This window comes from Centropristis striata, chromosome 8 (assembly GCF_030273125.1).
Source record: "Centropristis striata isolate RG_2023a ecotype Rhode Island chromosome 8, C.striata_1.0, whole genome shotgun sequence".
In the NCBI taxonomy this organism is placed as follows: Eukaryota; Metazoa; Chordata; class Actinopteri; order Perciformes; family Serranidae; genus Centropristis; species Centropristis striata.
Window position 1 is genome coordinate 17,738,773 of NC_081524.1, and position 12,701 is coordinate 17,751,473.

A 12,701-nucleotide genomic window follows, 5' to 3' on the forward strand; every position below is an offset into this window, starting at 1 on the left:
GTATCCACTGGCCAGATCGAGGGTGGAGAACCAGCAGGCGTGGCTTAATGTGTCTAGGGCATCATCTAACCTTGGGAGGGGATCTCATCCTTACAGGTGACATCATTAAGCTTCCTATAGTCGACACAAAATCGGAGCCCAGCCCCCTTTTTTCGCCCCAAGACTGTATCAATTTCATGCCTAGTCAAATGAGTCCTGCCCAGATCGGTCTCACCCTGGCTAAAGACAGGAAGATTTCTGAGCAACAACTGTTTTGCTGCCTCGATTTGTTCAGGTGAGTGACCCCTACTTTCCACCCCAAACTGACTCATAAGACTGTCCACTGTCCAAGTCTTATTACCGAGATCAACCACTGCACCATACCTGGACAAGAAGTCAAAACCAAGCAGAATTTCTTCTGATGGTATGTCTGACACCAAGAATTCAGCAACCAAGGCTAAAGAATCGAAATTGGCACATTGCCTGCCAGCTCCCAAGGATCTGCATTGCCCCCCCATTCACTGCTCTTGCATCCCCAGCATACTCCTGTAAGTCAGACCCTCCCTTTGTGAAAGACAGCCATGTCTGTTTAGGTATAATAGAACATGTGGCTCCAGTATCAACCAACACATGGCAATTTAACCCACCTATCTTGGCTGCAAGGTAGCCAGAACCTCTTTTAGTCTTCTCCGGGGCCCCAGTGAACACTGATGAGAAGGGGGCGGACATTTGGCCCTCTGTGCACACCCCCTCTGGTTTCCCTGTAGGTAAGGGCAGTTGCATCGTATGTGCCGGTTACAGCCATACTCCCAGCATCCCCCCCCCCCCCCCGCTACATAGCCTCCTGTTAAGCTACTGTACTGCTGTGTGCATTAACTGGCTGGGGGAGAGGGGCTGACGCTGCCAACGGAGTAGGAGCAGGATGTGCTGGATTTGTTTTTAGCACCTGTACAGCAGCCTGCTGGGACTTAACCTCCTGTCTCAACCCTTCCACCACCCCAAGCAAAGTTTCTACCTGTTCATTGTCTTTAGTTTTCTGTTCCGAGACCCTCCGAACTTCAGCATCCTGGGCTAAGTGGCTATTTTCCAGCCCCCTAATGAGCTCAAGTTCTGAAGCCAGATTAATTGCAGCCTCTAAGGTTGCAGGTTTATCACTGCGAAGGCTAATACGCAGATTGCCACTGCCCACATAACTGATAAAATGGTCTTTTGCCAGTAAATCCTGTGTGTTAAGGTCTGCAGATGGGTAAGCCCTAGCAACCAACCGGTGCAGGGCAATACCAAAATCACGGACACTTTCACTGTGAAGTCTCTTTCTTGAGGAAAAGTTAACTCGATTCCAATCGTCACTATCACAGGGGTCCAAACACCTCCCCATAGCTTCTTTCAATGAAGTGTAATTAGTTTTATCTGCTGCTGATAATCCACTGTAAACCTCACGGGCTTGACCTGATAGCAAAAGACCCATGAACTTCAGTCTCAGTGATCCATCCCAGTTATTTACATCTGCAGCCTTTTCAAATTTCTCAGCCCAATCTTCGCAGTACCACTCGATGCCAGTAAACGTCTAAGGCATAAAGATTGGTACATTGGACATTGCCCTATTAGTAGCTGATGGTGTGGGGGCATTTTGATTCATGACTAGCTCAGGGTGAGCGGCGTCGTTCTCAGGTTCTTACATTGTTATATCCCACCACTGCCACCAGTGTAATAAATGTGGGTTTTACCTTTGGCAACAAATGAAAAGTTAAGTTAAGTTGAATCCCAGCACACAAATTGAACCACTACACACAGGGCTAGTAGCTTTAAGGCTCACTTGGGAACAAGCTAAGTTGAAGAACCACTACACACAGGCTAAACTTTCAGCATGAGGCAAAAGGCATGCTACACCCTTTTAAGACACCACAGACACAAGACACAACTCAGGATTCCCTGCTGCAGCACTTGAAGCGAGTTGCCTGCCAGTCTGGGTGAAAATGAACATATCTATTTGATCAAATAATGATTTGGTGATATTCTCAATAGCTTTTAATGATTCCTTGACCCAGAAAAAAGTATATTTTGACACCAAGATTGACCGTTTAAGTGGCTTGAAAGATATACTGGTTCTCTTAGACTTTATATGGCTGCCATCTCTGATCCACAATCTTTATTTAAATAAGCCCCCTGACTTTAACTACTTACATTATGGTGTAAATACTTATGCATAGGTAAAGAATCTTACCACTTCTAATGCCACAGTGATTTATTCAAATAGTGTGAGGCATCATTTCCGTAATGATGCTTTTATTTTGAAGAGATCAAAGGAGTGACAGGAAGTATCAGTAGTTTGTTGCTTCTTTAACTCAACATTTAACTGTCGTCGTGACAGTGAGTCTGCAGGAACGAACGAGGTGAGTTTTCTGCGCACAGACGCATTCAAAACAACAAAATTCATAATCAGTTGAACACCACAGTAAACAGCCTTTTTAAAATATATATATATATATATAAATATATATATATTATATTGATATTTTGTGAAATGGTAATCATGTTTTACAGTCTGCAAGAGAGAGAGAGATGTGGGAAGAAAGATGGAATTATTTGATTTAGGCTAATATATTAGTTTAATATAATGAATATTATAATGAATATATTATTATATTATGTTATAAGTGTTTTGGTGTCGTTTAGACACGTTCAAGACCCCGATTTCTCAAAACGATTATTCCAGCCTCTTGCGAATGTTTTAGGACAGACAAGGAAGTACAGCACTTTCTGGGAAACTGAACCTCTGTTTACATACATCCGCCCTACAAAGCCTAACTGCAAAATTGAGTTATAACTAAAAATTAACTCCTCCTGTTTTATCTTGTGACAAAGTTTTAGATTTAAATTTTATTTTATTTTACCAAGCAGTAATTGCACTTACCACGGTCTTCTTTGGATATATATACTCATTTAAACATAAAAATATTAGAAATTATAAGTTTATTTGAAAGGGAAATCATTATCTAGATAGTGATTAATTAAAAAAGCGAGATAAAAATATTTTAAGTCTAATATAACATTTCATTATAATATTAAGTCTAAAATACACTAATCTTTGAATAGAGTTGTTAAACACATTTAAACACACTTATAACATAATCAATTTGAAATGTTTATTCACTAAAAAACAAAATATAAAAGCTGAAAGAAGAAAACAACATTGTTGTTACTGCACTCTGGTTTTCATTACTATCACAACATTTGACAGCAATGCAGTAACTACCTTTTTGGGGTTAAAGGTAAAAAAAATCGTCATGATTTTTGAGCATAAAAATGACATCATCAGAACTTTTGGGAATGTCCTCTGGGTAAACCTGTTTTTTTTTCCTGAGTGAACTGGTTGTCATTTACAGTAATCTCAGCTCAGGGAGGGGCTTGAAAACTGAACATGAAACTGAAACCAAAAAAATATTTTGCTGTTGCAATCAAAGCAGCTGAACTTGTTCACAGTTATTAAATTATGTTATGTTGCGGGTTACAATGAGGGCTGCAACTAACGATTATTTTCATTATTGATTAATCTGTTGATTATTTAAGCGATTAACCGATTAGTTGTTTGGTCAATTAAATGTTGAAAAATATCAATGAGTGTTTCCCAAACCACAAGATGACATCCTCAAATCTCTTGTTTTGTCCACAAACCAAAGAGATATTCATTTAATTGTCATAAAGGAACAAAGAAACCAGAAATATTCACATTGGAGAAGCTGAAATCAGAGAATTTGGACATATTGTCTTTTTAAAAAAACAATTATTCGATTATCTAAATAGTTGACGATTAATTTAATAATAGATTATTTTTCAATTAATCAAATAATTGTTGCGGCTCTAGTTAAAATTAAAATTGACCAATTTCAAAGTTAAAAAAAGTTCTAAGTATTTTTTCGGGTTGAAACCTTTTCTGATTGATTTTATAAATGTAATCAACATATAAAATGAAAATGGGTCATTTCACATTTGTGTGTCATGTTCATTTATCAATGTCACTCCATAAAAGAAAAAAATCAAAATGTGTAATACATTTTTTAAAAATCAATGTCATGTAAAACTATTGTATTTTAGATTTTAAATATGTTTTTGTTTTTTTTATGAAAAATGAATTACCCTCATTGAACCATAATAAGTGAAAGGTAAAGAACACTACTGCAATAAATACTAATTTAAATGGTTAGTAATGGAGTTATTAATGAAATATAAACAATATTTATTGGGATTTTATTTGGACACTTTTGTATGTACAATTTTGTTCCTGAGAAACGAAAATAACAGGAGGGTTAAGGAACAAAATACAAATTATAATCTAGGGCTGCAACTAATGATTATTGATGAATCTGCTGAATATATATATATATATATAAATTTATATTGGTCTATAAAATGTCAGACAACACTAGAAAATGCCAATTAGACTTCCCCAGAGCCCAAGATGTCCAATTGGATTAACAGGTTAAACATTTTTGCAGCAATTATTGTCTCAAAATCTCAATATCATGTTGCAAACTTTTATTACAGCCTCTTTTGTTATTTTGTTGCTTGTTTGTTTGTTGTCCTTTGTCTTTTATTGTGAACCATGTCCTTATTTACAGTTATCTTACCTGAGGGAAACAAAATGTGTTTCGATGGTGCAACCAAAGTTTTTATAGTTATTGTGTCGTATATTTGGAGAATAAAATCAATTGAATTCACTAAATCTAATAATTATTGATGAATCTGCTGAATATATTGGTCTATAAAATGTCAGAAAACAGTAGAAAATGTCAATTAGACTTCCCCAGAGCCCAAGATGTTCTCCACAAAATGTCCATGTGGTGTTGCAGGTGTGTCCATCACTCTTGTCCAAGACAAGAGAGTGACTGTGATCACCGTGGAGACGGACAGGACGACCATGTTGCCGCCGCTACAGATCCTCAAGACTCTTTGGTTCAGCATGCAGAGCTGCTCTCTGTTCAGGAGGGCCGACGGTCTGATGCAGTCCAACACAGTCTCAGCTCTCGGGGTAAGAAACACTGAATTAAAAAAAGACAAGAAATGGTTGTCTCAAGAAAATCTAACAGAAGAAGAATGGGCTAAAGCTTGTTTAACAGCTCAAACTCAAACTGTGAATACAAACTCTAAATTACTACAAAACAAATAAATAAGCAGACAGTATATAACCCCAAGTAAATTGCACCTTTTTAACCCAAATATCCCAGATGCTTGCATTAAATGTAAGCAACAAAAAGGTTCTTTATTCCATTGCATGTGGGAATTTCCTCTTATACTCTCTTTTTGGGAAAAAGTGTTGAACCTGGCCAATCGAATCATTACTGAATCTTACTGAATATTTACCCGGACAACTTTGTGACCTCCAAAAATAAAAAATCCTTACTCAATATTTGTTTTCTGGAAGCTAAAAGATGTATAGCCTGCCCATGGAAAAGGGATAAACCTTGTACTATTTGGCAATGGCTAACAGGGATGTCTTTCTACTTGGCTTTAGAAAAGATAAGCTACAACACGAAAAACAAGCTTGACAAGTTTTGGAAAATATGGAAGTTTTTCTGTAATTTCCTTGAGAAAAATTATATTGAAGTAGATGGCTGGAATGATGAGCTGAACTGAAGATTTATTCATCTTCATTTTATCTTGATTTAGTTTACACATTTAGAGCTTTACAGGCATGTATATGTATATTGCTATCATTATAGTTGTCGTTTTCTTGTATTTCCTTCTTGTTATATGTTGTTCACTGTTTGTAAATTAAGAAAATGTGCAATAAACATATGTTTAAAAAAAAGTTGTTGTCTTAAGATAGTTATTATAAGACAGAGATTTAACTGTTTTTTTAATCATTTTACAGACCATACAGATCATGGTGGGCCTGTTCAACATTGGACTGGGACCTGGACGAACAACTCTACATCCTGGGGATTTTGCACATTTGGGAGCTGCTTACTGGCTGGGTGGTGTGGTAATTATTATTTAAATAAACTTGTGACATCACACTATATATATATATATATTAGGGCAGGACCCGATCTAATTAATTAGAGGCTTTGTAATTAATTAATTGAAATGAATTGCATTTTAATCGCATATAAATATTTGACCTTGGATTTTTAGTATACCATTGAATAATGACTGAATACATAAGCTATAGCAACAAAAATATTGTTTATTTTTGTTGTTTTTTCGGGCTAACGTCCACGCTAGCTGCTATATGTTTTACATTGAGGTGAAACTTGAGGCTTGATGTGCTGCGGTGATATGCAAATTCCTTGTTGCATAGCACACAACCATGCTCTTCAGCATTAGTTGTCTGAACGGTCTGAACAACCATAGACTTTTTTTTCCTTGTGTCCTCTCTTCAGTGCATCTTAACTGGAATCGTGTCCCTTCTTGCAGACAGGTGCAGCGGTTCTTTCTTGGTAAGTGCCCTTTCAGACATGCACCTCCTCATTTTACAGGTGATGGAAATGTAAAAAATGTATAATTTCTAGATTGGAAATAGAAATTTGATTGATTGATTTTAGTTAAAGCACAGGACTTAAGAACACAAGCATGAATCCCAAAGAAACATCAAGGATAAAAAACACAGAATAAAGTCTTAGACTTATTGAGTGTGTTTTAAAAAGCACACTATATGTTATTCACCGGGCTTATTCTTATTCCGTGTTTTTTTCGGTCGACTACTCCTCCTAGATTTTTGGTCGCACATACACTAAAAAGGTATCAAATCAACCGGCTTGGCCATGACAAGTGTGCTATGACTTTTCTAAGGGTTTCGGCAAACGGTTTTCTAATTATTCAGCAAAAAATCCCCCAATGTTACCCTATAGAAAGGCTAGAGTGATGACATCATTGCCAGAGTGCAGAGGGAGAGAAAAATTTGTCAAAAAATACATTTGGAAACTTCGCTCGAGGCCACAAATGCCACTCTACAGGAATAATTTATACATAGAAACGTAGGAAAATTTGTCTTCTCACTTACATTGGTCTGCTAAAGCTGCCAGAGTTATAGTTTGGGCGTAGGACGCACAGATGTGGTACCAACACCACCCACAGCCTCATAGACCGCCATATTAAAAAGGAGGGAACATTTCTGTAGGAAAGCAGAGGTACCAGTTTCTTCTGATTGCTCTAAAAAATATTTTTTCTTCACAAAACACATATGTAGATGTTCAGGAAGAACTGAGGATGCTCAAAGTGAAGTTGTTAATATGATAGGGACAACGGTTTGGCCAAAAAAAAATTATTTTCGAGGTGAACTCTCAACTGTTGTTAAATTGTTATCTCATAATGTGTGGGTAGAGTCATGGGCAAGAGTCAAGCACACTCAAAATTTCTTTAGAAATGTTGTAGTTTCCATTACTGTCCTTGGTCTCAAATATATAAAATGAATACAAGAGAGAGACAAAATAAAATACTTGATAGTAAGACAGACTTGAAAGAAATCTAAAGAATTGTGGCGTCTTTCCTCTCAGGTGGGCACTGCTGTGCTGATGAACATCATCGGATCCATCTTCTCCATTATTGGCATCTACATGTATGCTATGGACATAGACGATATCACTCACGTGGGGTTCTGTGACAACTCCAGTGCTCGTAGTTATGATGACTGCGAATTTGTGGAGCTCTTTTTCAAGGTAAGCTTACTTTTAAAGTAGAGAGTTTGTGTTTTGCTTTGTTGTTGTTATTGTCAACAAGCCCCATGGAAAGAAGAGATTATTATAATCAATTTATTATTGATTTGATTCTTTAAAATCCATAATCACATGGCTCATTAGAGGTGGGGGAAAAAATCGATACAATATGGTATCGTGATATTTTGTGTGGCAATGTTATATTGCTTCATGTCCTCTGCAACCTCTACAATTCAATGCATTTAGGCAGCTGATAAAGTTCAAAGCCAGCATCAGAACAGGGAAGAAAGGTGATTTAAGTGACTTGGAACGTGGCATGGTTTTTGGTCTGAGTATTTCAGAAACTGTTGATCTACACAACCATCTCTAGAGTTTACAGAGAACCCTAAGCCGAAAAACAGAAAATATCCAGTTCAGTCAATTCTCTGGGCCAAATTGCCTTATTGACGCCAGAGGTCAGAGGAGAATGGGATTTGAGATGATAGAAAGGCAACAGTAACTCAAATAAGCACTTGTTACAACTGAGGTCTACAGAAGAGCATCTCTGAACACACAAAACACGTCCAACCTTAAAGCAGATGGGCAGCAGAAGACCACACTGGCCACTTTATTAGGTACACACTTTACCTAATAAAGTGGCCGGTGAGTGCACTTCAGGCTTTGGATACGCAGAACAATGAACTGTTTAAACCTTAATGGGATTTGTTGACAATGACCAGAATATAACATTCAGTAGAGTCATAACATTATAATAATTTAATCAAATGTGATGATCTATTTTTATTTCTTGTCTCTGTCAGCGTATGCTGAAAGGAATGGACACCACCATGATCGTCCTGACTGTTCTTCAGCTGATTGTCTGTATAACTGTTACTGTTCTGGGCATCAGGGTTCTGTTCCACCTGAGGAACAAAGAGGTATGAACGAGGACATTATTATGAGGGGCCGTATAGGCTGTAATTCATATCTTCCCTCTCACATTAACAATTTTACCTCTCACATACACAATTTTACCTCTCACATACACACTTTTACCTCTCACATTCACAGTTCTACGTCTCACATTCACAATTTTACCTCTCACATTCTCAATTTTACCTCTCACATTCACACTTTTACCTCTCACATAAACACTTGTACCTCTCACATACGCACTTCTACCTCTCACATACACTTTTACCTCTCACATTCACAATTTTACCTCTCACATTCACAATTTTACTTCTCTCATACACAAGAAATACCTCTCACATTCACAATTTTACCTCTCACATTCACAATTTTACCTCTCTCATACACAAGAAATACCTCTCACATTCACACTTTTACCTCTCACATACACACTTTTACCTCTCACATTCACAATTTTACCTCTCACATACACAGTTTTACCTCTCACAATCACAATTTTACCTCTCACAATCACAATTTTATCTCTCACATTCACAATTTTACCTCTCACATTCACACTTTTACCTCTCATATTCACAATTTTACCTCTCACATACACACTTTTACCTATCACTTTCACAATTTTACCTCTCAGAATCACAATTTTATCTCTCACTTTCACAATTTTACCTCTCACATACACACTTTTACCTATCACTTTCACAATTTTACCTCTCACAATCACAATTGTACTTCTCACATACACACTTTTACCTATCACTTTCACAATTTTACCTCTCACAATCACAATTTTATCTCTCACATACACAATTTTACCTCTCAAAATCACTATTTTACCTCTCACATACACAATTTTACCTCTTACATACACAATTTTACCTCTCACAATCACAATTTTACTTCTCACAATCACAATTTTACCTCTCACATACACACTTTTACCTATCACTTTCACAATTTTACCTCTCACAATCACAATTTTATCTCTCACATACACAATTTTACTTCTCACAATCACAATTTTAACTCTCACATTCACAATTTTACCCCTCACATTCTCAATTTTACCTCTCACATTCACACTTTTACCTCTCACATTCACACTTTTACCTCTCACATAAACACTTATACCTCTCACATACACTTTTACCTCTCACATTCACAATTTTACTTCTCTCATACACAAGAAATACCTCTCACATTCACAATTTTACCTCTCACATTCACAATTTTACCTCTCTCATACACAAGAAATACCTCTCACATTCACACTTTTACCTCTCACATTCACACTTTTACCTCTCACATACACACTTTTACCTCTCACATTCACAATTTTACCTCTCACATACACAATTTTACCTCTCACATACACAATTTTACCTCTCACAATCACAATTTTACCTCTCACATACACAATTTTACCTATCACTTTCACAATTTTACCTCTCAGAATCACAATTTTATCTCTCACATACACAATTTTACCTCTTACATTCTCAATTTTACCTCTCACATTCACACTTTTACCTCTCACGTTCACACTTTTACCTCTCACATAAACACTTATACCTCTCACATACACTTTTACCTCTCACATTCACAATTTTACTTCTCTCATACACAAGAAATACCTCTCACATTCACAATTTTACCTCTCACATTCACAATTTTACCTCTCTCATACACAAGAAATACCTCTCACATTCACACTTTTACCTCTCACATTCACACTTTTACCTCTCACATACACACTTTTACCTCTCACATTCACAATTTTACCTCTCACATACACAATTTTACCTCTCACAATCACAATTTACCTCTCACAATCACAATTTTATCTCTCACATTCACAATTTTACCTCTCACATTCACACTTTTACCTCTCACATTCACAATTTTACCTCTCACATACACAATTTTACCTCTCACAATCACAATTTTACCTCTCACATACACAATTTTACCTATCACTTTCACAATTTTACCTCTCACAATCACAATTTTATCTCTCACATACACAATTTTACCTCTCACATACACAATTTTACCTCTCACATACACAATTTTATCTCTCACGTACACAATTTTACCTCTCACAATCACAATTTTACTTCTCACAATCACAATTTTACCTCTTACATACACAATTTTACCTCTCACATACACACTTTTACCTATCACTTTCACAATTTTACCTCTCACAATCACAATTTTATCTCTCACGTACACAATTTTACCTCTCACAATCACAATTTTACTTCTCACAATCACAATTTTACCTCTTACATACACAATTTTACCTGTCACATACACACTTTTACCTCTCACTTTCACAATTTTACCTCTCACATACACACTTTTACCTATCACTTTCACAATTTTACCTCTCACAATCACAATTTTACCTCTCACATACACAATTTTACCTCTACATACACAATTTTACCTCTCACAATCACAATTTTACTTCTCACAATCACAATTTTACCTCTTACATACACAATTTTACCTCTCACTTTCACAATTTTACCTCTCACTTTCACAATTTTAACCCTCACATACACACTTTTACCTATCACTTTCACAATTTTACCTCTCACAATCACAATTTTATCTCTCACATACACAATTTTACCTCTTCCAATCACTATTTTACCTCTCACATACACAATTTTACCTCTTACATACACAATTTTACCTCTCACAATCACAATTTTACTTCTCACAATCACAATTTTACCTCTTACATACACAATTTTACCTCTCACTTTCACAATTTTACCTCTCACTTTCATAATTTTACCTCTCACATACACACTTTTACCTATCACTTTCACAATTTTACCTCTCACAATCACAATTTTATCTCTCACATACACAATTTTACCTCTCACAATCACAATTTTACCTCTCACATACACAATTTTACCTCTTACATACACAATTTTACCTCTTACTTTCACAATTTTACCTCTCACTTTCACAATTTTACCTCTCACAATCACAATTTTAACTCTCACATTCACAATTTTACCTCTCACATGCACAATTTTACCTCTTACATAAACAATTTTACCTCTCACAATCACAATTTTACTTCTCACAATCACAATTTTACCTCTTACATACACAATTTTACCTGTCACATACACACTTTTACCTCTCACTTTCACAATTTTACCTCTCACAATCACAATTTTACCTCTCACATACACAATTTTACCTCTACATACACAATTTTACCTCTCACAATCACAATTTTACTTCTCACAATCACAATTTTACCTCTTACATACACAATTTTACCTCTCACTTTCACAATTTTACCTCTCACTTTCACAATTTTAACCCTCACATACACACTTTTACCTATCACTTTCACAATTTTACCTCTCACAATCACAATTTTATCTCTCACATACACAATTTTACCTCTCACAAACACTATTTTACCTCTCACATACACAATTTTACCTCTTACATACACAATTTTACCTCTCACAATCACAATTTTACTTCTCACAATCACAATTTTACCTCTTACATACACAATTTTACCTCTCACTTTCACAATTTTACCTCTCACTTTCATAATTTTACCTCTCACATACACACTTTTACCTATCACTTTCACAATTTGACCTCTCACAATCACAATTTTATCTCTCACATACACAATTTTACCTCTCACAATCACAATTTTACCTCTCACATACACAATTTTACCTCTTACATACACAATTTTACCTCTCACTTTCACAATTTTACCTCTCACTTTCACAATTTTACCTCTCACCATCACAATTTTAACTCTCACATTCACAATTTTACCTCTCACATGCACAATTTTACCTCTTACATACACAATTTTACCTCTCACAATCACAATTTTACTTCTCACAATCACAATTTTACCTCTCACAATCACAATTTTACCTCTTACATACACAATTTTACCTCTCACATACACACTTTTAACTCTCACTTTCATAATTTTACCTCTCACATACACACTTTTACCTATCACTTTCACAATTTTACCTCTCACAATCACACTTTTATCTCTCACATACACAATTTTACCTCTCACAATCACAATTTTACCTCTCACATGCACAATTTTACCTCTTACATACACAATTTTACCTC

The 12,701-nt window shown here is 35.9% G+C and overlaps 1 protein-coding gene across 4 annotated transcripts in view; it reads left to right on the forward strand.

The window, feature by feature from the left end:
• LOC131977036 (uncharacterized) overlaps positions 1-12,701 on the forward strand; it is a 26,135-nt gene continuing 13,434 nt past the window's right edge. The window contains exons 1-6 of one of the 4 annotated variants that reach the window (XM_059340294.1): positions 1-2,372; positions 4,830-5,008; positions 5,852-5,962; positions 6,363-6,419; positions 7,476-7,637; positions 8,435-8,551. In XM_059340294.1, coding sequence (XP_059196277.1) covers positions 4,898-5,008; positions 5,852-5,962; positions 6,363-6,419; positions 7,476-7,637; positions 8,435-8,551 — 558 coding nt within the window. In that variant the 5' untranslated portion in view covers positions 1-2,372; positions 4,830-4,897. Of the gene's footprint in view, positions 2,373-2,596; positions 5,009-5,851; positions 5,963-6,362; positions 6,420-7,475; positions 7,638-8,434; positions 8,552-12,701 lie in introns of those variants that run through there. The other 3 variants (XM_059340291.1, XM_059340293.1, XM_059340292.1) reach the window with 3 other exon arrangements.